The sequence below is a fragment of the Aedes albopictus genome, chromosome 1 (genome assembly GCF_035046485.1).
Source record: "Aedes albopictus strain Foshan chromosome 1, AalbF5, whole genome shotgun sequence".
Taxonomy (NCBI): domain Eukaryota; kingdom Metazoa; phylum Arthropoda; class Insecta; order Diptera; family Culicidae; genus Aedes; species Aedes albopictus.
Genome location: NC_085136.1, coordinates 336,737,343 through 336,762,178, shown reverse-complemented (window position 1 = coordinate 336,762,178; position 24,836 = coordinate 336,737,343). Strand labels below are relative to the sequence as shown.

Below are 24,836 nucleotides of genomic sequence, written 5' to 3'. Positions count from 1 at the left end.
AAAAAATCCATTCTCGAAAAGAGGCTATGATGATTATTGTTTTTTTTTTTTTCAACAAAAACTTTGACAGCTCAAGATGCAGAGAGGCTTTTTCGATGGCAAGTAAGATTCAGGAGGATACATCATTCGTAAGTAGAAAGCGATCATTCTTATTAATATTTTAGTAGTTATTGTGTTGGTAGGCTAATGCGCATTCAAATTTACCGTGAATATTGGGGATGCAGAAACATAAAATTAATGCGCTTCGGAAATGGTGAATATTATCATCTTGGAATGAAATAAATTAATTTGTTGATTTAGTAAAACTATCTCGAATCACATGAAATCTCAGCTATGAGAGTTTATTCATGTGGGCATGTTATGGAAATGGTGGCAAACTATCAAAATTTATTGCTTATTTGAGCAAAATTAACTTTTTTTCCATTTACGTCAGCTAATTCTTCAATATGGCGAAGACCATAATCTATATATGTAAATAAAAAGGGAATGGTGTTTGTATGTCACGAATAGGCTCGGGAATGGGTCAATAGATGAATAGATCAACATGATTTTTTCATTGTTGCATTCCGACAGGGCTCCGACGTGTTCGTACGAAAAAAAATAATTAGAAAAGTGACCGGGAAGGCAAGAAAAACGGGAAAATCTGAAATTCAATTTTGAGGAACATTTCTTCATGGAACCGGATGTCAAAAAACAGAGTAGGCAGGCAGGACGACGTTTGCCGGGACTGCTAGTTAGCAATAAACCTACCAGTGTCGTAGTTTCGTGACACTTCTGGAGGAGTTCATCCCAGGTCACCACTAAGAATTTGAATAAGCCGTACAGCAGGCCGTATTGAGCATTTGAACTGCTTGCTGTCCTACATAAGCAGTTCGAATGCATAGCTGCCTTGAATCAGCATTTGCTGTGCTATTCAAAAGCCTTCGGCTGTTAACCCTCGAGCAGTCGCGTCTTTGACTACGTAGGAGCGACGCCGCTCTCACGCTGTGTACCACATGCGTGCATTTTTCATGGTGCGTGTACTCAGTACACGACGCGACCGCTCCCGGGTTAATTAGCATTTCAATTGGTTTATTTTTTTTTTAGTTTTTTTGTATTTGTGAATTTTAACTTAATGTTAATTCTTCACATCAATTGCTTGAAAGGAAAGCAATCAAAATGCTTTTCAACTGCTCTACAAATGCTAAGAGCAAAGAGTATGGGAGATATGTTATGCATTTGACAGCACATGCTGCCTCTCTCTTACAGAATCTATGCCTCTGTTGACAAATTTGGATATCCAAGATGGCGATCTAAAATCCAAGATGGCGGCTTCAAATTCAATTGATTGATTGATTGATTGATTTGTCTTTATTTAAGAGACTTTCAGCCCTTTGCTGGTTCGAGTTTTTTTTTCATCCCTTAGCTGTCGCAAGAACGTGGCCAGGTCAGATTTTTCCAAGTAGGGTATGTGTTCCATCAGTAATCTCACGCTCCCATGTTCATCCTATTTGAAAACAGGCGATTACAGCACCGATTGATTCCGTTCTTTTTGTATTCATTGGTGCTCACTTCTAACAAAAAATATAAAAATATGAAACAAAACAAACAGCGCTTCAATCCTTTGTTTTTCGTAGGATGAAAATGGGAGCTACATGCTTAATAAGGGAACCAATACCCTACATATGTAATAGACACCATGAAACAGGTATGAGATACTTGAAAGCTGGAAACGGCACTATGACAAACATCAACTGAAAAGACCGATTTCTAAAACATGGCACGTGACGTGGAGCGCCAGCAGTATCATTTCCTTTCTTCGACACCTTCCATAAGCGATTCGTTGGAGGAGGCTTTCGGATCAATAACACCTCGGTTCCGTGTTTGTAATCTTCTCCTTCATGACTTACTTCACGATCATATACAGAATATATTATGATTTCCCATCGAATCGAAATATAATAATAGCAATAGTTTCTTATACTGTTCAATAATAGTAGAATTAATAATAATAATAGCAATTATAAAAATTAATGAATGCCTGTTTTCTCATTCTCATTTTTACTCTACATGTTTTGTTTCTGTGTATGTATGTGTGTTCGTGTGAGACGTGCAGCGGGCGAATGATCCCATTCCTCCCACTCTTTCTTATTTCGAGAAGAATAGTGTAAGAAATATTTGATTATTTGTTTCGTAATAGTCTTGTTCGTTAAATGTGTTCTTCGCGATAGGTTGCGTTCTGTAGATTTTCCTACGAAATGTTCAACTTAACTGGATGAAAGTAGATCCAAAAAATATATATTAGGTGTACGCCACGCCGACACGTTTATCTAGAATCAAGTCTTTTCTAACCAATAGTTAACGAGCGATTGGAACTAAAATGCTTGGATAAATACAATTACTATATAGTAGATGTAGAAGTTCATACACTTTACTGGTTTCATCATCGAAAAAAAATTATAATAGCAAAACTTAAAATGGAATTCGTTTATCTCACAATTGGTTGTTCTCCCACTTACTCTTGCAACAAGGAAAAGCCACTGATTGTTGTCCTCTTAATAAATCTAAATCGTCCTTTGTTACAGAGTTTCAGTTATTGTTATCACCGGACGAAGATGGTTGATCTTTTCGCATTCTTGGGCATACGTTGTCTCAGTATTGTATATTCATCAAAAGGGACAGAGGTGGTCCTTCTGATCCTGGTGCGTACGCACACACGCATACCTAGTACGTATTGAAATTCCAATCGACAGAGTAAAAGTGATGTTCATACTCACGCTCATGCTCAATATGTTGTCGCAGAATCGTTCAGTCTATCCTGGGATGATGATGGTGTGGTCAGCGTATTCGTTCAGGTTCAGATCTAGGCAATATCCTTCAGAGCTAGTAACGACTGGCGTAGGAATTCGTACTGCGTTTTGGCGTGTTTCATCTCCAGCTCGGCCAGTTCAATAAGGCTGTTCAAAGAATGATGTTTTATAAGTAAAAGAGATTCCCCCTTATTGAACAACTCACCTTTTCTTGAATGCAGCAACCCGACGGAGCCGGAAACTGACCAATTCTTCCTTTCCACGAGCAGACATCGATTCAAACTTCTCGCAAGCTGCCGTCTGTGCCGATTCCGCCTGTGAGGATTAACAAAACATAGAATTAAACTCGATCCTTTTTCAAATCATTGAAATTAATAAGACTCGATGCATAATAAGATATCTACTGAAACCAAGGCGCTACAAGTCAAGCACATAACTAATACATAGCAAAAAACGAAACTAATTTCAAACTATTTGCCGAAGGCGAGAGTAACTTCTTCGGGGCAGTACTACCTCTTGCACCTCCAATGGCTTCAGACATGGATATGGATGGAAACGTTGAAGAAAGAGACACAATTGAGTTCGATTTGCATTTGCGACCACGACGGCTTTCCCCCGGAGCTTCCGAGTGACTGAGTGCAACACGCATTAAAGACAACTTAAAATCGACCACGAATCAAAGAGAAGGGGCTGCATTGAACATGAGATTCTCATTATTCTAATCGATACTCACCGCATGGACGTCCTTGTTCTTGGCGCGGGCCTTTTCGAGATTCCGGTTGGCTGCTTCGTACGCCGTCAGGCATCGAAGGCGCCGAATGAGCAAGGCTTTGGCCGCGTTGCTGTCGCGTTGGTAGTACCGCAGGGTGTCGCCCAGTTTCAGATCCTGATCGCTTGCCACCCGGCCTTCCATGTTCTGTGCGGGAATAAAGAAGAGATTTTTTAAATATACTTAGGGCCGATTTCTTCACCTACACGGCTTAACGACGTAAGCCTGGTTTATCTTAAACCACACTTAAAGTTAAGCCAAATTCTTAAGCCAGGTTTAAATATTTGCATTTCTTCACACCGGCTTAGCTAATGAAGGCGATGGCTTAAGCTAAGCCAGGCTTAACGAAATTTCCCATGTCATTCCAGTGACTTTCCAATGGAAACGTCATTTTAGGCCGCCGATATTTTGAAATGCCCGTTATATGCAGTATGAAGTAACAACAACAAAACATCCGTTGAAATTTTAGTAGGAAAAGCGGAATCGCTCGGTAAAATTTTCGGATGCAGAAGGAAATTAACAATGATAAACTACCTAGACTGTTGATATTTTACCCAACGCTAGTAATATCACAAATTCATTGTTTGTTTGTGCTAGTATGTATCGACATTGCAGAAAAGGCGTTACAATGTTGATTTTATGTTTTGGTATCCAGAATCGCTCTTGCCGTGACAACTCTGGTTGTGGATCAAACAAATGCATTCCCAAGTAACATTTTAAGTTTTAAGAGATCTTCATGACCAATTTTATAAAACTTGCGATAAAGCTGAATCATACATCAAAACCTCTTGATAACCTCTTTAAGAGCATCTACCGGCTAAGTAGACCACTCTCGGAGAGGTTTTGCAAACCGCATTAAGAGTAGCAATAAACTCGTTTTAAAGCCTAGTTGAAAAATGTTCCATTCTCGTTTGTTGTTGTTTTTTTTTTTTTTCAACAAAAACTATGACAGCTCAAGATGCAGAGAAGCTTCTGCGATGGCACGTTAAGTTCAGGAGGATACATCATTCGTAAGTAGAATGCGATCATTTCAAAGTAATATTTCAGTAGTTATTGTGCTGGTAGGCTTATGCGCATTCAAATTTACCGTGAATATTGCGGTTGCAGAATCATAAAATTAATGCGCTTCGAAAATAGTGAATATTATCATCTTGGAATAAAATAAATCAATTTGTGAATTTAGTAAAACTATCTCGAATCACAAGAAAACTCAGCAGAGAGAGTTTATTTATGTGAGCATGGTATGAAAATGGTGGCAAACTATCAATTCATTGCTTATTTAAGCAAAATTAACTATTTTCCATTCACGTAAGCTAATTATTCAATATGGCGACGACCATAATCAGCGAAAATAAAACGAAAGCAAGTTTACTTTTATGATGACCGCAATAAACCCAGCAGTGTCGTAGTTTTTGCTTTTCCACCAACAGATGTCGTTACTAATCGAACGGATCGCCATCTGTTGAGAGTTTTAACAGTTTTATTGTGGTAATAATGATTGCCAGAAGGTTTACATATCGGAGAGTTTTGTTTACTCTAAAAATCTGTCTTTATTAATATCTTCAAGTATACTATAAAACATTTTATCAATGGTTTTCATAAAAGCAGTCATAAAACTGTGAGTTTTAATTATTGCTGTAATAACACCTTAATAAAAATCAAACAAAACCAATCAGCAATGGAATTGTTGCCTGGGTTATGATTCATAGGGCCCATATAGCCGAGGCGGTAAGCGCACGGGTATTCAGCATGACCATGCTGAGGGTGACGGGTTCGATTCCCGGTCGGTCCAGGATCTTTTCGTAAAGGAAATTTACTTGACTTCCTTGGGCATAGAGTATCTTCGTGCCTGCCACACGATATACACATGCAAAATGGTCATTGGCAGAGGAAGCTCTCAGTTAACAACTGTGGAAGTTCTCATAGAACACTAAGCTGAGAAGCAGGCTTTGTCCCAGTGAGGACGTTACGCCAAGAAGAGAGAGAGAGAGATGATTCATAATACAACCGAAAACAGTTGCTTTATGAATCATATTAAAATTGTTTGGTATAGTACGAAAAACTAGTCCGGTGTGATACGGCAAGTATAAATCAAATTTCATAGTGCTGAGTTGTAAAAAGATATATAATATCCACTTGCGTCATTTTTAGATAGTGGAACTTATGTATGAAATTTATAAATATAATTAGTCATATAATATATTACTGTATTTGTATAGTAGTAAGTACTGAAACTTAAACTCACTTTTAACTTCGATTGCCCTTACATGACCCGGTTTGTTGAGGAAACGTATTAGTATTCACAAGCTAATCGCATACCAGAAGGACATTATGGGTACTCTTTAAACAGATTAAATTGTTGCGTAAGCCATGATTTTCTGCTTATTTGAAATGTTTCATGATTTTGTGAATGAAATAATCAAAGATTGCCTTGGTGATCGACTGATCGCAACCAAGTTTACACTGTTAAGTTAATCCCCCTATTATATTTTACATGGTAAATTTTTCATGTAATACAAGTATTTGGAGTTGAAAATCCGGGAAAAATTTGGTAATCATACTGGGAAAACCGGGAAAAAACGGGAATTTCATAACTGAAATTGAGTGGCCACCCTGAAGAAAAAACCGGCCGATAACATCCAGCGTCACCCTAGGTATTCAAAATAAGTCATGTTTAGAAGTACACCACGAATAATACTTTTTATAGAGTAACTGGAAGGGAGAGTGGCGTCAGTGTCAAAATTGGAACAGCGATGATCTGTCAAATCCAGACAAATTCCCGTTCCAAACGAGCAGGTGACCTGTCAAAATTGGAACATGACGCCACTCCTCTCCCTTCCAGTCACTCTAACTTTTTATATTTAGAATTATGAGTCAAAATGTTGAATATTCGATGGGCTAAACGTGCTTTGAACTAAGTTTTTGTAAGAAATCAGTGTATAAAAAGTTATTGGAAGAGTTTTTTTTTTGAGTGTCATCCTATGTATGTTTGTTAAAAATAATATCTCTTGAACCATAACAGACAAAAATATGTTTATTGTGACCTAAATTATGAAAGGACCGGATTAAAATAAATAAAAACTTTGAGCGAATGTACTTTCGACTTCCAAATCAGGATGACAAATTTCCAAAACTATCAACACGGTGCCTTTTTGAAGGCTTTCAATCTAATGTAAAAACTTGATTGTCCCAAAAAACGATGTTGAATATTTTATATTGACGACGCGCTGGATGTAGATTATCATTTTCTTTATTATCACCTCCATCCGTATCCAAACGTTTTACAATTGTATCGTTCCAAGTGTACATGTTTTATAAAAAATATTTTCTGCTGTTTCAAAAATATATCCATGAATCAGGTGAAGAAACCCAAACTCTGCAATTTGCGGCTTAAGCCACCTCAGAGCACCGCTTAAAATAAGCCACGCTTAACGTAAACCGTAGCTTTATTAAACCGGGTTTAGTGGTTAAGCCGAGGTGAAGAAATCGAAAAAAAGTTAAGCCCGGCTTAAAATTTTGCTAAGCCTGGTTTAAAATTTAAGCCCGGGTGAAGAAATCGGCCCTTAGTTGAGTTATTTACTCATAGCAGTTGTCGAGACAGTGATGCAGTCAGAAACATGGATAAATAGCTTAGGGCCGATTTCTTCACCCGGGCTTAAATTTTAAACCAGGCTTAGCAACATTTTAAGCCGAGCTTAACTTTTTTTCGATTTCTTCACCTCGGCTTAACCACTAAACCCAGTTTAATAAAGCTACGGTTTACGTTAAGTGTGGCTTATTTTAAGCGGTGCTCTGAGGTGGCTTAGCAGCGCTAAGCCAGGCTTTAGCCGCAAATTGCAGAGTATGGGTTTCTTCACCTGCTTCATATATAAATTTTTGAAAGAGCAGAAAATATTTTTAATGAAACATGTACATTTAGGAACGATAAAATTGTGAACGTTCGGATGGAGACGATGATAATGAAAATGATAACCTATAGCCGGCGGGTCGTCAATATAAAATATTCACATCGGTTTTTGGGATAATCAAGTTTTACATTAGATTGAAAGTCTTCAAAAAGGCACCGTGTTGATAGTTTTGAAAATTTGTCATGGGTACTGATTTGGAAGTCGAAAGTACATTTGCATTGAAGTTTCTATTTATTTTAACCCGATCCTTCCGTAATTTCAGGTCACAATAAACATATTTTCGTCTCTTATGGTTCAAGAGATATTACTTTTTTTTCTTACAAACAGACTTAGGATGACACTAAAAAAAATCTAATACCTTTTTATACACTGATTTCTTATAAAAACTTAGTTCAAAGCACGTTTAGCCCATCGAATATTCAACACTTTGACTCTAAATATAAAAAAGTATTATTCGAGGTGTACTTCTAAACATGACTTATACCTAACAGGGTGACGTTGGATATTATTGGCTGGTTTGTTCTCTCTGTCGTGGGGGGTTTTTGACGGCCAAAATGCCTGAAACATTTCCATATCATTCAGCTTACTTTGGAAGGATTTGGGGCCAACTTTGAATTCAATAGGTTTCTAAAACACTCCCGTGACGAAGAGAACAAAACTGCCGAAAATACGACGCAAGTGGATTTTAAATATCTTTTTGCAACTCATTACTATGAAATTTGATTTATACTTGCCGTATCACAACGGACTAGTTTATCGTACTATACCAAACAATTGCAATATGATTCATAATGCAACTGATTTCGGTTGTATTATGAATCATAATGCAATTGTTTGATCCGCAACCAGAGTTGTCAAGACAAGAGCTTGCCAAATTGTCACGGTTAAGGTACAGCTTGCTTGATCAAAATTTAGTGTCTAGCATGATAGAACACATGACTGTTCCCATCGAACCACCGCGAAGCACGATGGTACTGATAGAAATAATCATATTCTAGTGATTTGTTTTTCATTGCAAAAATGCTTTGCAACTCGTTGCAAAACTCTATTTTTAAAGCGCACATTTAATCCCATTTTTTTTCATGAAGAATATTAATGCCTTTTTCGGAAGATATTCGATGACATCAGTGAAGAGAATTATCAGACAAAAGAGGCACAAAACAAGCAACAAAGAAGACGCGGCGATTACTCTTTATCCCAACTGGTAACAGATAATGACATGATCTCGAAAATTTTTGTTGCAGACAAAACGGAACCTGAATTTGTTGCGTACTTTTCAACTCGTGAATAATCAATTATTACCAACCCAAAATTCAAACTTTTTGAGAATACATTTTCAGCAGCGTTGCAGTGTTTACCGACTCGAAGTTACCGCTTGAAAATCACAATGCAAGCCTTAAAAATCTCCAAACTCGTGGTGCACGATCTTTGTCCTATTCTGTTCAAGTTGGGACAAACCTATGTCGCATTGGGTAGAATGTCGCAACAAATTCAAGTTGCGACATTGTCGTTATTGTTGCGCTATGGTCGAGTTTTGATTCACTGGATGACATTGGTCGTAATTACATTTTTGTAATTACGTTTCGAAAGTGCTTACTTTTCAATCGGTGAAAAAGCAGCGAATTGGTCTACTTTTACAAACTTTAACAAGTGTGCCGAAAAGTACTACTTTTTGGCACTCTTAAGTGTGCCGAAAAGTAGTACTTTTCGGCACTGTTGTTTGATTGGACAATTTGCTCCTAGTTTGGCTTAATTTCTCGTGATAAACAAAGTTAATATGCCGGAAATCTATAAATGTTATGTCCGCGCACGTCCTTTCGGTCACTTCCTGTATTATTTCTTCCAAAAACTTCTCCTCTTAGAAGAAAAAGTACCAGACTGAACTGGACGGGAGCTTGAAAATTTGTGACAGACCATCTCGGTCTGTCCTGGTCTGTAGGCCTAGTGAAACGCCTACTTGATCGGATAATAGAGCTTGCTGACGTTTATTCACCTTTCTCTTTCAAACATGCAGGCGGAATAGGATTTGTTGTCATCAGGAAAGGTTTCCCGATGAAAACAAATCCTATCCCGCCTGCATGCTTGAAAGAGGGAGGTGTATAAACGTCAGCAAGCTCTATAGGCTAAGACGGCTAATACACGTGGAAGCCCGCTTGCATGTTTTCTCAGAATGTGCAGTTAAGATTGTAATTGACGAGTGTTTTCGTAATTACAAAAAAAAAACTTTGTATGCAACACGTTGCAAAACTCGATTTTTTCAACACTCGTTGTATTTATCCAACTCGGCAAGCCTGGTTGGATAAATGTACAACTCGTGCTCAAAAATCATCATTTTTGCAACTTGTGGCATAAATAACTATATACTGTTTCTATAAACTAATAAACTATAAACTGTTTCTATTAAGGGATTTCAGTTTCTAGTTGAACTTGAACTTTGCTGTGGCTTTCATTGAATGTACACAGTTCAAAATTTTAAACATATTCGAAAAATGGTCTGAACTCTGGAGCATCTCACGACAAACAAACACATTTTCAAAAACTCACTATCGAAATGCAATTTTATTCGAAGGCGATTATGGATATCAAAACATAAAATCAACATTGCAACGCTTTTTTCTGCAATGTGGCAATCCAACTTTGTACAATGAGAGGCAAATTCAAACAACAAATGTTGTGGAACGATCATATGTAGTAGGTACAAAATCGTTGATCTTTGATACTAGCGTTGGGTAAAACATCAACTGTCTAGGTAGATCATTATTGTTAATTTCTTTCTGTAGGTATCCGAAAAAATTACCGATCGATTCCGCTTTTCCTGCTAAAATTTCAGCGGATGTTTTGTTGTTGTTACTCCATACTGCATATAACGGGCATTTCAAAATATCGGCGGCTTAAAATGACGTTTCCATTGGAAAGTCACTGGAATGATATGGGAAATTTCGTTAAGCTTGGCTTAGCGTAAGCCGTCGCCTTTATTTGCTAAGCCGGTGTGAAGAAATGCAAATATTTAAACCTGGCTTAAGAATTTGGCTTAACTTTAAGTGTGGTTTAAGATAAACCAGGCTTACGTCGTTAAGCCGGATAGGTGAAGAAATCGGCCCTTAGTGCCGATTTCTTCACCTCGGCTTAACTCGTAAGCCAAGCTTACCCATATAGTTAAACCCGGTTTAACTCCTAAGCCAGGGAGAAGAAATCGACCCTTAGGGGCGATTTCTTCACCTTGGCTTAAGCGTTAAGCCAGGCTTAACTATATGGGTAAGCCTGGCTTACCGGTTAAGTCGAGGTGAAGAAATCGGCCCTTATACAAATAAAGTATAGCCAGATCTAGATTGTATTATTCATGGGTTTCTCAAGTTGCCATTCGCTGATCGTGCCTAACATTAGCGAAGGTTACGCAAGCGAGGCTACGGGAGTGAGAGATACAAATCGTGATTTACATTTCATCAAAAATAGACTGCTGTCTCCAAAAATCAAAGCAATGTAGACCAAACGATTCAAGATAACACATCCATACCACTATCATAGAAACCATCTTAAAAGGCTGTCCGCCGTTTCTTGTCGAAAACATGTGAGCCAAGAAAGGCGAAATATAGTGCTAATGGTTACTTGGGTGCTCTGCTTATATAGCGAAACTAAGGCTGCTGTGATGATTAATGCGTGTTTAGGGTATTATTCGGTTGGCGTGTAAATCCATTGATTGCTTTGATCCAACATTTCCCCCTTATGATATCTTCATCCATTAGGGCTTTAACAGGGCTGGAAGTTGAATCAAAAGTCGTCCGTTCTCTGGTTTCATCGATTCCTGCAGTTTCCTTATCAGAGATATCATCCGTCAAGATGGAATCTTTCAGATTATTGAGAGGTGGGTCATCAAGCCGTTGCATTGCAGGTAGAACTCGAGGAGCGACATCCGTTGGAGCATCTGTCGAGACCGTTAATCCGTAGCCATCGAAGAATATAGAAAATGCCGGTGGTTGGTTCTCTGGACTCTTGTATGGATCACCTTGAGTTGGTTGATGAGGGACCGTATTAAACGATTCTGATCATCCAGAGACAAAATGTAGTTGACGTTTCCTATTTTCTCCATTAGGGTTGCTGGTTCCTCAACTCCAAAAAATAAATTAAATAAACCTTATTGGCATCCATGAAATCGCCGTGCTGTAACCTCTTCTGAATTGCACCATGCCTCTTATTGAAGGCGCCAATTTGCTTCTTTCTGTCCCTGGATGCGGTTCCACATTCGCTCGGCCTGAGCATGGATTGTATGGTGGTAAGCACAGTCTTTCCGAACATGATTTCAACCGGAGATCTACCATCCAGGTCATTAATGGGCGTAGAGCGACAAACTTGCAAGAAAGTGTACACTGTACAGTGCTGCTTCTAGTGTTTCTCTCCCTGAGCGTGTCTTGTTGAGGCTTCTCTTCAAAGTGTTCATGATTCTTTCAGCTAGTCAATATAATTGCGGCTGATACGGAGAAATGCGACTGCTACATAAAGTTCGAAACTCGTGGCTTGAACATTGAGTTCCGTTGTCTGACACGAGCACCTCTGGAACACCAAATGTTGCGAAGGTTTGATTTAGTAGTTTGATTGTTGCTCTCGATGTCGTTGATTTGGTTACCTGAACTTCTGGCCACTTGAAGTACGGATCTGCTATCATGAGGACGTCACGATCACTGGACCAGCGTAATCAATGTGAATCCTCGACCAGGGTTTTCGAGGTACTGGCCAGGATTCCAATGTTGTCTTTGTAGGAGCCTTTCCTGCCGGTGCCGGTGTGCAACACTTGACGTAGACATCAATTTTTTGATCGATTACGGGCCAGAACACAAAACTTCTTGCAATGGACTTCATACGAACTATTCCCGGAAATTGGTTCAGGAGTCTTCGTCGAAACTCGTCAGGAACAACAACTCTGTCGCCGAACATTATGCATCCGTTGACAATGGTGAGTGACTCGCGTTTATGGTAGTACGGTTGAAGCGCATATTCTTAAAACAGTTTGGCCAACCTTCACGGATGTGTTTATAAACGGTTCGGAGTGTGGTGTTTGTTGCTGCAGCCCTCCGCAGTGCTGCAAACAAAACCGGAACCTTTTCTGCTGAGTCGGAGAGAATGCTTGAAAGTTCTTCCTCAAGGTTGACCGCTGCGATTACGTATTCTTTTTCTGACTGATTGGTTCTGTTGATGAGCCGTGACAGCAAATCTGCAAACCCGAAATCGTTCGTTGATACATATTGAATCTCGAAATCATAGTTCAACATTGTGAGAGCCAAGCGTTGTAGTCAATTTGCAGTGTGTAGCGGGATGCCTTTCTTGGTACCGAAGATGGACAGCAGTGGTTTGTGGTCCGTCTCTGCCGTGTGCTCTGATGGTAAACAACGAGTCTACGTAGTTTATGGACAGCACCTAGCTCCAACATAAGACCGTAGTTCCGAAACGGTGATTAGTATGTATGTATGTATGTATGTAGGTAGCCACCATCCTAGCTTGAGTCTTGCTCTGCATGCAGTTCCACCTTGTTATATCCTGTAAAATAGGATATTTGGGACGTTCTTTGGACAAGAGTAAATTGAACCGTTTATGTCCATGGTCTACAAACAACTAACTTTATTGTCTTTATTCTTTACATCGGTTAGTACTCAATGAGTACCCAGCTTGAAAGCAGGGTTTCGATACCTGCTGATACAACACCTTTCCCCTTAGGAAAGTTCTTAATATTCTGAACGTTTAAGCTTAAACTACTACTTTTGAAACATCGAATATTTCCATTTTTAACAATCATTCTTCGAAAGCGAACTAAAGGTTAAACATTTTTATGTATTCTAGATATAATCTCAAAAGAACTAATGTTTAGCTACATGGCTATAATACATATCCACATTTTTGTTTGTGAAGAAACGCAGTTAAGTATTCATCGTTTTGTTTATTCTAGCTCGCACAATAGTTTGATAAATTAATCACACGAATATTCTCCTCCCCGAAAAAGATTGGAAATAAAACCAAATAAAAATCAATGATCTGTTCCTAAACTACAAAATACAGTTAGCAAAACATTGTCAGATTCATTCACAAAAAAAAGGTGTCAACACAAAAACAAATTTTACTTGCAAACTGCTGACAAAAGTGAGAAACACTTAACAGATAGAATGCGGCTGTTGTTCCAAAATAACTGTTATAAACATACACGCAGTACCTATTTCTCAATATCCATTAAAAGCACTATTCTGCCGCCTATTCTGTACAACAGAAAAAAAAAACACGCAAACAGCGTTCTACAGGACCACAGGCCTCACAGCAGCAACTCAGCTATCCTTCGCGATGTAGTGCTCAAATCCAAAACGTTTTCATCAGCAGGCGATGTCATCAAACGAAGAAGTGGTCCACAAAAAACAACACGGCAAATGAATGCACCGGCAAATGGAGACAACAGCTGCAAAACAATGCTCTTTTATAAGCTGGAACGACTGATTATCTCACTGGGCCATGGCGGATCAGACAAAAAATGCACTTTGTTTTCCCTTGTTTACTATGGCGATACAGACAAAGATTAGTCCGGCATTCGTCACCACACACAAATGGGAAAAAATACAATGGAGTGCCGCGCTTCCACAGTTGATTTTGGCGGTGCTCATTTGAGTTGCTCAAAATTCTCATGAGAAAAGCACTCAAAACACGTTGCCGATGATTATCAAACATGCAAAGCTCACATTGCGATCGGCGACGTCGTGCAGAAAATGATCTCAGCCTAGGTACTCTTGTTCACCATATAGGACAATGGGAGCAAAAATGGCAAAATGCATAACAAGGATGGCTGGATGAAAAGACTTGAGCGATTCAAAATGGTCTTGCGATCTTCATAAAAGTAGTGTAAAATGCATGATATTTAACCACTCACAAAACATAGATGCATAAACAAATTACGCCAGGAAAAAACATGATTCAATTAAGAAATCCTCTGACCGACACATAACACAACAAAACCTTCATGGAATATCACACACAAAAATGCCACTGTGCAAGGTATGAACTGCCGTATTCTGATGTTTAACACAGCACAAAACTTTAAAATGCATGGCAAAAAAAAATCACACTAAAATAAAATGTTCACATAAATCCACGCGCAAACTATCCAACAGTTCTGGTAGCTTAAGCTACATTTTGTATTTTAAAAGATTGTTTAGGAAACTTTGAAAAAATGTACACCAAACGAATCACAAAAAAATGATTTACGAAAAATCACAAAACAATGCACGCTTTCAAACGAACAAAAAAATAACATTAAAAATAACTAGCGGTGGCCAAATTATTATCTTGATAATAAATTTAATCCTCGTACGCCACTGTTATATCCTGTAAAATAGGATATTTGGGACGTTCTTTGGACAAGAGTAAATTGAACCGTTTATGTCCATGGTCTACAAACAACTAACTTTATTGTCTTTATTCTTTACATCGGTTAGTACTCAATGAGTACCCAGCTTGAAAGCAGGGTTTCGATACCTGCTGATACAACACACCTAACAGCAAAGATCAATTTCATTACCACACTGACTTCAACACACCACTGTATGAAGGGCCAAAAGGGGGTGTGGCGGACCCGTAAGTAGAGACACTTACGCGAAATCCGCGGGATAAAGAGAATCTCCTTCCAACAGTATGATCCAACAGGGTGAATAATGAAATTTACATTACTTGTCAAGCTTTCTACGGGATGGTTTGTCATAAGAAGGGCGCGTCATATCCATTGCAACTGTTGGGATAGCAGGGCTGGTAGCAAAGACTGATGGTTGAAATAGTTATTTTAGTGACCAAGTTCACGAAAATAGTGACCAAATAGTGACTTACAAATGGCAAAAAAGTGACTAAATAGTGACTTTTGGTAAAAAATATGGTAAGCGGCCAAAAGTTGTGAACCGAACTTGATTCAGAAAACCTTGGGGTACCGCGTAATAAATATTTCCAGGAAAACCTTCTCCACCAAAAATTATAAAAAAATACATGTGTATACAATTCTTAGCAGAAATTGTGCAGAACTAGATGGATATTAAGTCAATCAACGAAAACAATAGTTGGCACTTACAGCTTCTCTTTAGTCGGTTCCAGTAGAACTTCAACGGGGAAACATTGGTGCAAGGACCTGGTATTTTTAGTTACAGCTGTTATTATCTTCAAAAATTTGAGATCAAATACTCAGAGGTTTATTGAACAAATTTCTGAATAGATTTATATGAAAATTTTTGCAATTATTTCCTTTGGGTCTTAAACGCATAGACAACGTTGAGGGCAAATTTATGCACGAATTGCTCACATTTCTTTGAAATTATTTGCGATGAGCCCCTCAAAACTATAGGAAGGTGAAAATAAAACAGAAACTGATTAATAGAATATAATTAATAGAATAGAATTCCTGTAGTATTTGTTAACGTATACATTTCAAACATTTCTGAGAGATTGACCAAAATGACGAAAATTTAATGAAAATTTCAACAAAATTGCCAACTTATCGAAAACTCACATATTTGATTTTTTTTAAAGAAATTCTAAAAATAGTTCAAGGTGCAATTTCTCTTCTATTTTTAAGCGGATTCTCCGTTGAGTTCCAAAGGAAGTAATTTAGTATACAGAGACGCTAGTGACTGGAGTATCTAAAAATCTGGGAAGTTTGGGAAGTCCCAGTTGCAATCGAACAGACATTTTTTCTTTAAGAGTTCTGCCAAATATTTCCTCAAATTTCTATTTTACTTAATAAAAATCCTCTATTTTTTATTTCCGAAGATGCTAAGTTGTGCCAAGGATGGACAAGATTATACAGATTTTTCACCAATATTTGTTTCGGTAATAGTTCAAAAACCTTCATCAATTCACTGTAGAATGACCAGAAACTTCAATGGGAAAGAATGCTTTCTAGTATAGTTGCATGAATCTTGTGTTAAAAAACAACACTTCCAATGAATAGTTTCGGACTGGAAATCTTCCTGATAAAGACGCCTAACTTAACTTAAAAATACTTCGAATCAAAATCAGTCACACTACATAGGCGATTGATACATTTGCTAACACAGCTACTAAACACGTTGTTGTCTCCAGTCACACAATGCTTGATTTGCACTTTATATCACTCCATCTTATTTTTCTCGCTAACTAGATTATCATTTTACATGAAACTTTAAAAATAGTTGAAAATAGTGACTTTTCAACAGAAAAAGTGACTTTAGTTGAAACATCTTGAAAATAGTGACTTTTTAGTGACTGACCCGAAAATAGTGACCAAGTCACTAAATAGTGACTCGCTACCAGGCCTGGGATAGAAGAACCCATCTACAAGGATGTTATAGTTACTTCTCACCACACTCCGGCTGGCAATCCACTCCGTCGTACAGTTACAACTTCAATGATACCCTGATGCTCCCTCCCGACCCCATATAGTCATAAAGTTACAAAGGTATATAGTTATACAGTATTAAAATTATATAGTTATATAGTCATATAGTTATATATTCATATAATAATATAGTTATGTAACATAATTCAACATGATGAAATATTATGATGCAATGTTATTCACTCAATAAAAATAATAATGAAATATATTGTGTTGAAATGTAGATAATTTGGATGGGTACTACATATTTACTGACGATTCTTTTCATGACCTAGATGACAGGGTAGAGCATTATTATAATAATAAAATGTTATCGAATTAGATGATATATAATTAATAAAAGAATATAATATAGTAGAATATAGTATAACGCATTAAAAGGCACTATAATATGCATAATGAAATAAAATATAGTGTAGTAGAATGTAAAGGTAGATGATTATAAGAAATATTATTTACCGACGAATAGTATTACTGCGTTTGACCTTCAAGTAATGTAGTGGTAGTAGTCGCCATTAGGAGTGCAAAGTAAAATAGATATGAAATGACAGCCAACAGATCTATCTACAAGGATATTATAGTGTTCACTCCCCTTCCTCTGGCTGGCAATTCCTCCATCGTCCAAATGTTTCTTCAGTGAGCCCTGTTGTCCTCTACCAACTCCATATAGTAATCTAGCTAATCATTTAATTTTATATGACGAAATACAATTCAAAATAGTTGAATGGCATTTTTAATGTATTATATTTTAACTGCTCTACGTTTGTAGATAACAGCCCTAGGATGGTGAGTCTTGTTCTGCATGCAGTTCCACTTAACAGTAAAGATTATTTGTATTACAACTCTGAATTTAACATACCGCTGTATGAAGGGCCAAATGGGAGTGTGGCGGGCCCGTAAGTAGAGACACTTACGCGATATCCGCGGGATTTAGAAAATCTTTCGAAAAGTATAATCCAACAAGGTGAATAATGAAATTTAATTGCTTATCAAGCTTGCTACGGGATGGTTTTTTACAAGAAGGACGCGTCAAACCCATTGCAACTGTTGGGATAGAAGAGCCCATCTACAAGGATGTTACAGTTACTTCTCACCTCACTCCGGCTGACGACCAGACCGTAGTTCCGAAACGGTGATCAGAGGTGGAAATGCTGCAATGGTCTTTACTTTTTCCTAATCAGGGAGGATGCCCTAACTGTTCACTACGCGTCTAGAGAAACCGAGTTGTGTTTGTAGGAATCAGCACTTCTCACTCTCAGGCTTAACATGGAAACCGTACTCCAGGAGGCGCTTGAAGAGCAGATTGAGTGATTCTGCGTGTGTCTTCAAGTCCTTACTGAATACGATAGTGTCGTCGATGAATGTTCGTACGCCAGGAATATCTGCAATCATCCGGTCCACCAGACGTTGAAATACCCGGTGCTGATTTTACCACTGGAGCGAGGCAGTTGCACCGGAACAGTCCACGATGAGAACATTCTTGGAGTCGTCATCAAGCTGCAGGTAAGCCACGGAAAGATCAATTTGATTTGCCTCGAGTGCTTCGTTGAGTCCCGTTGAGTAGTCCGCGCAGATGCGAACTCGGAGAAGTCGACGGATTCAATGATGCCCAACGTTTGCGATCTTGTGAGTTCGGCATCGATCAATGGAACGGTGTTGAAAGGAACTGGCCTCTGGTACATCCGGCTTCAGGGAAAGCTTCGCCTTTATTTTCTTGCAATGGCCCAGTGAATCGTCGAAAACGTCCTTGTGCTTCACTTGGAATTCACGGTGATCGATTGTCTTCGCTCTGACTTGATTGCATACCGAATCGATGGGAACCGACCGCAGCTCGAACAATTCTATCCAGTCGATACCTAGCAGGTTAAGGTTGGCAGCCGTTGTGACGAAACATATTCCTTGAGCAGTAGCAAATAGAGCGGCTTTCCGGACGCATTCATCGCTTCAATCGTTGGTTTCTTGAGCGCTGGCTTCCCAAGGTAGTTCCATGTTTGCTGGGAAATCACCGTGATGTCGCTTGCTGTATCCAGTTGTTGAATGTGGACACGTACTTCCGTTTGCTGGAGTTTTGAGCGATGCAGGTTTTCGCTTCACAGAATATCTTGGATGTGATCGTTGGTTGTTTCTTCTTGGCTGGAACTGACTTCGGCTTGGATAGGTAGCCACAGTAGCCATCCTTGTGGCCAACACGATTCCATTATTTGCATTGATGATCCGAGAACGGACAATCCCGGACATAGTGCATTTTGCCGCATTGCCAGCAAGGTGTACGAGGAACTTTACCCTTCCTTCTTCGAAGACTGCTTTTGAAGTGAACTTCCCTTCATCTCCTAAACTGCGTGCACTGTTCATTTTGAACTTGATTGATGTTTGATGATGGACGTGTCCGCTTTCAGATTGATGAACCGTTGATTTGGTTCTGGAGAGTAACGGGATTTTCTGGTGTCTCGCCTTTGATCCGGGAAAGTAGCCTAGCTCGGATGTCGGTGTAGCTATGGCCTTTCAGATCACAGACAATCACCAAACACTTGAATTGGTCAATTTTCATGTTTTTGAAATCGTAGTCCTCGCACGCACGGTTTACTTTGCCTCCGTAGCTGATAATGTCTTCGGCTTTTGATTTGATCTGCTGCAGGCAGTGGAAATGCTTGTTGAATGTTGACATGTTTGGGTAGCTTCGGAAGAATGTAGTTGACATACAGGGCGAGTGATAGTGTATCCAACTTCCTTAGCAGCAATCGTACCTTGACAACATCTTCCAGGTTCTTGGCATCCGAATCGAAGAGGTCCACGTGCCGGCTATAGTACCAATCGATTGCCAATGTGATTCCATTTTCCAAATCGAAAGAAAACTCACTCATGTTGGTATCCAGGGCTTCAAGGGTTTGCACCGGGTTACTAAGGTTGGTTGCGTCAGTTTGTATAGGAGCTCTACAATGGTCCGATTCATGCATGCATACGGCTGCACAGCTTTCTTGACAGCCATGATCGATTGAAGCGTTCAGTGTTCACTGTTCATGTCTCGTTCTAAAGTCTCAGGTTCTAAAGTATATCCACTAAAGCTTCAGTTCATTCTTCGCCTTGAATTAATGGCCACAGTACTTGGAGTTAGGATGTTGCGGTGAAGTCTAACCACTCGCTGTTAATAACACGACAGGTTTTGTGGAGTAACGGTACTTAGTTGGATACGGTAAGATCAGCATAAATATAAGCAGTTTGTCGCCTATAGGTGAAATCGTAGAACTAACGACAGTAGTGGATTACTGAAGATATGTTTTATCGGACAAAAATATTGCAGGCCATAACCTCTAGGCTCGCATAATGCGTTGAGTGCATACAGCCGAGGGCACGGTACGCAAGCAACGACATTGAATTTGTTCCAACTTTAATAGGTGGCAGTCTCTGCTGAGTGAAAACATAAAGAGCCACACTCGAAAACAGAGAGAATAGTCGTTTTGTAAAGTTTTATGAGGTCTTCCGGGCCGGGTGAGCACCCCACCATGTTCGGGTAATTGTGCGTAGAAAAATGATCCTTTGTTGACATTTTTGCACCAAATACTTAATTTGGGTACCCCAGGTGCCTTTTGAATCAAACCAGACCCCAAGGTATTTCGAAGTCAAAACTAGTCGATTTCTATTCCCAAAAGATTGAGTTTCAGTTGGGATGGGGTTCCGCTCCCGAGAAAACACAACCAATTGAGTTTTTTTTTGCGGAGCAAACTCGATCCCTAAATCTCTTGCCCAAATGGACAGATTGTTTAGAGAATTTTGCAATAGTCTTTGCAACATTTCTGCATGTGGGCCTTTTAGAGAAACCACCGCATCATCTGCAAGTTGTCTTTGCGTGCATTATTGTCCTTCCAGACAGCTATCAATTATCAATGTCTTTCACGTATAAATTTATTATAAAGCAAGGGACTTAAACATGAGCCTTTGGGGAAGGCCTATGTAGCTATTCTGGAAGTTGTCAGTTGTCCGAGACTGAAGCTTATATGTTTTTCTGACAACAGATTATACAAGAAATTATTTAAACTTCCGGGCGGTCCACTATTGTGCAGTTTTTCTGACAATATTTCTATGGAAGCTGAATCAAAGGCGCCCTTAATGTCCAAGAAAACTGAATCCAGTTGCTCCTTTTCCGCAAAGGCCAGTCGAATATCTGATGAAAGCAACGGGAGTCGAGTCGCGAGAGGATAATTTTTCCCAACAATTTCCTTAGACATGATAACATAGCAATTAGGCGGCATGAATTATGATCAGACGCTGGTTTACCAGGCTTTTGAATAGCTATTACCACAGAGAACAGACGTCTATCTTCGCTTTCTACCCTGTGTAAAACTTTGTAACGGTCATTTCAGAGTATGTGGTTATGCCCCCGTTGCGCGGCGCTAGCGTCCCATCACTTACATTGTTGTGTTGTCATTTTTGTTTCCAGTGCTCGCCGTTTTTGGCCGTTTGGCGCTCGTGTCGCTTTGTGGGCTAGTGTATTTTAACGCTGAACACTGCCATCGTGGGATCAAATCGAGCTTATAAGTGGAGCAGTCTCCGTTGGTGGCGTTGAGGTACACTTAAATCCTTTACACACGATTTCAACGTATTTTTGTTCGAGCTTAAATGTCTGTTCTCTGTGCTATTACTTTGACCTGTCTCCATGCATGCGGAACGATGTTGTTCTCCATGAACGAGTTGAACAGATCTAGTAATCGTCTTTTTGCGATATCTAGGAGATTTTTAAGAAGATTGAACTTTTATCATATCGCGTCCTAAAGAAGAATTGTTTGAAAAAAGAAGAGCTATAGAGAACTTCAGCATGGAGAATGGTCTGTCCAGAGAACCGTCTCTTGAGGAAGTTTCCCAAGAGGGTGGTCTAGCTGGAACAGAGTATGAGTAGACCTTTTTGCGAAGTTGAATATCCAACGGTTGGAGTATTCGTTACTCTCATTAGAAGATGAGCGGTTTCGGATGTTGCGAGACACTCTCCAAAGCGTTGTCATCGAAGTTTCTCTTGAGAGACCTTCACAATGAAGTGACACCAATAACTCTGCGATCGTCATATGGTGCGCCCCACCCAGTACCATGTGAGTTCATATCACCCAGAATTAAAACTGGATGTGATAGTGCAGAAACTGCATGCCAAACATGACGGCGGTTAATTGAATTACCTGGAGGAATGTAAACGGAAGCTACGCAAAGATCTTTACCCGTAGGTACTCAAACAGGCGCAACACGACAGTTTCCCAGATGAGACAAAGGTAATGAATGGAAGGTAGACGTGTCCCCCATTCAACGACACATGTGGAGAAATTAAGCTGGTTCTACCAGCTATGTCCCATTCTTGATGCCGACGGCCTGGTACGAATGGACAACTGAAGGGCATTGCCAGAGGCAGTTCCCGTGGAATATAATTTTCTAATTAATCTACCTAGGCGGCACGACGTAACAGTAATGATTGTACAGGACTACTGCGAAAAAATTAGGCACTCGAATCAGGAGACAGTCTTCAATGAGCTCTGCCAAAGGTTCTACATTGGTGATTTGGGTGGGCTACTATTGAGGCAAGTCGAGCAAAGCAGATACAAAATTATCTTTGGAAGTGACAAAATTGAGTGACTTTTCAAACCGAAATCCCCAACCCCTCCCGCACACCGGCCTGGTTCAAAGTCTAGTTAAGGACTGACTGTTAGCTCACTGTGTCAACCGCATACCAACGTCTGCTATGAGGGTCTGTTCATAAACTACGTAGACTCTTAGTGGAGGTGTGGTGAGGGGTTGGCTTAAAGACAGCGCCTGATCACGTACAATTCATCTTCTGATCTATTGCTTTTTTTTCTATGGATGGATCAGATGGACCATAGAATATCCCCCGAAACAAAATAGCGATGCAGACTATACATTCCACAAATCAGATCTACTCACCCTAATCTTCTCGAAGATGTCGGCCGACTTGGCCAGAAACCGCTCCATCGAGCCGTGATCCGCCGTCGAGAGGGCCATCAGCGCCGTCGAGATACGGATGTTCGAATCGGCCACCTCCTTGTGTTTGTGGGTCATCTTCTCGGTCCGGGTGGCGGCCTCCTTCAGGTGGGCATGGTACTCCCCCAGGAACTGCAACTCGTGTTCAAAGAAATCATTGACGTCCTTCACCGTCGCACCCATGTAGATCTCTTCGGTGGTCTTGCCTATGCTGCGCATAAGACCCCCGAAGACGTCCATCTTTTTCTTTAGCTTCGCGCACAGATCTTGGTCAAATTCGAGAAACACCTTCAGGTGGGCATCGTTCCGGAATACCGGATGCGATGCTAAGCGCGTCAGGAACACCTCATGCATGGCAACTGTCTTCTTGAAGGTGGCCAAGTACTCCGCTTCCAGTTCTTGTTTCATCTTCTTGAATTCCTCCTTGGTCATGTTACCTTCGCCTTCTCCCAGTCGCTGCAGCTTCTCCCTCGAAGCGTCAAAGTCTGGCCTCGGAGGGCACGGCGGAATGATGTAGCCGGCGTACTCCTCGTTCTCTTCAAACCGATCGTGCAACCAGACAAACTCCTCATGCTGCCGAACCACCAGGAAGTCCGACTTGGCAAACCCTGGCAGATTGGTTCGCGTGTGGACGGTGAATTTGACTCGCTCCTTTTCGCTCAAGGCGTCCGATATATCAACCTAAAACAATTCAAAACACCTCCTTACTTACTAATCTACATTATCAGTCTACAACTTGGATGACTCACCAGCAGCGAGTTGGGTGGGAGTGCCGCGGCATCCGCTGACTTATTGTTGTTCCCCTGCGGTGGCACTGCCGCCGTCTGCTCCGTCGTGGAACCATTCTTCTGCTCAGGCACAAATCCATCGTCCGAACTTCCGGTCAGGGGCGTTCCGTTTCCGTTTTCCTCAATCGTTCCGTCCTGAATCGGAAATCGTCAAAACCCCTTATCAGTGAGTGGGCCTTTGTTATTATCGTGTCAATTATTACTCACCATCATTTTACTGCGTTTTCCCCGTCGCCGTCGTCGTCGTCGCTTGCCGTATGGATCCTCTGGTAGTTTTTGGCCGCCCCTTTCTCTTAACACTGCACAAACGCACTCGAAAACCTTCGATCCGTTCGTTCGATTTTACTTCCAACCAACCAATAAACCACTATCAACTCCGACGAAAAAAAAATCGTCTTCGTCAGCAGAAATCGCCAATCCAGAACAAAATGCACCGAAGTAAAATAAGAGTCTCCTCCTCCTACTGCTGGCTACTGCTTTCGCTGTATCACTTTTTGATTAGTGACTTCTTTTTCTTGATGGTTTTCTGCCGTCTTCGCCTGATGGTTGGGGGCGATGTTGTGATTATTTTTTTGCTGATGCGCAGATGACGTTTCTGCTGAGAGTGGAAAATGTTTGTGGAACATGTTTCACCATCGCGTCAGAACTAGGGATGCCAATGCAGACAGATGCATGCGACTGGGAAATAGGGTAACCAATAAAATTTGGACCCTCATATATTTTGGACCCCTTGGGTCGTATTACCACGATTTTCACAGATTCAATCAATAACAAATTTTGAAAACGACGTATAATCAATGGTGTAGCATTAATTATACGTCGTTTTCAAAATTTGTTACCGCAATGACGATGACGATTTTTTTTGAATCATTCGCATATGGACTGCTCTGCACGAGCAGCAACCATATCCTCACTGAAAACATCATTATTGCCCATTGTAAATATTTATAGATTCCGACGCAAATAAATGATTAGGCCTTGGATTAGGCTTATTTTCAGCGAAGGTGCGTTATAAATGGTTGTTTACAGATATTATGGGGAGCCTAGTACTGGTGGAAGAGTTTATTAGATTTCCGGAATATAAAAGAGAGCAATCAATCGATGATCCCTCCAAGTTCGCTCCAAGTGCAATGTTTGTGAAGATTTCCCGAATAAAACGATATTATACGACGGTAATTCAGGCTATCATTTTTCAATTATTCATGGTATCATATTGCGCATTTC

The 24,836-nt window shown here is 40.0% G+C and overlaps 1 protein-coding gene across 2 annotated transcripts; it reads right to left on the bottom strand.

Moving 5' to 3' along the window:
* Window positions 1-1,860: 1,860 nt before the first annotated feature.
* Window positions 1,861-24,141, bottom strand: LOC109403851 (sorting nexin-32). 2 transcript variants are annotated; one of them, XM_029876648.2, is made up of 7 exons: window positions 23,820-24,141; window positions 23,574-23,747; window positions 22,768-23,505; window positions 3,523-3,705; window positions 3,303-3,320; window positions 2,995-3,104; window positions 1,861-2,936 (listed from the first exon to the last, which is right to left on the bottom strand). In XM_029876648.2, the coding sequence occupies exons 1-7, from the start codon at window positions 23,823-23,825 to the stop codon at window positions 2,843-2,845; spliced, it is 1,323 nt and encodes a 440-aa protein (XP_029732508.2). In that variant the 5' UTR covers window positions 23,826-24,141; the 3' UTR covers window positions 1,861-2,842. The 2 variants fall into 2 exon arrangements, with proteins under 2 accessions (XP_029732508.2, XP_019532294.3); XM_019676749.3 differs by lacking the exon at window positions 3,303-3,320 and having other exon boundaries at window positions 23,820-24,136.
* Window positions 24,142-24,836: the final 695 nt, after the last annotated feature.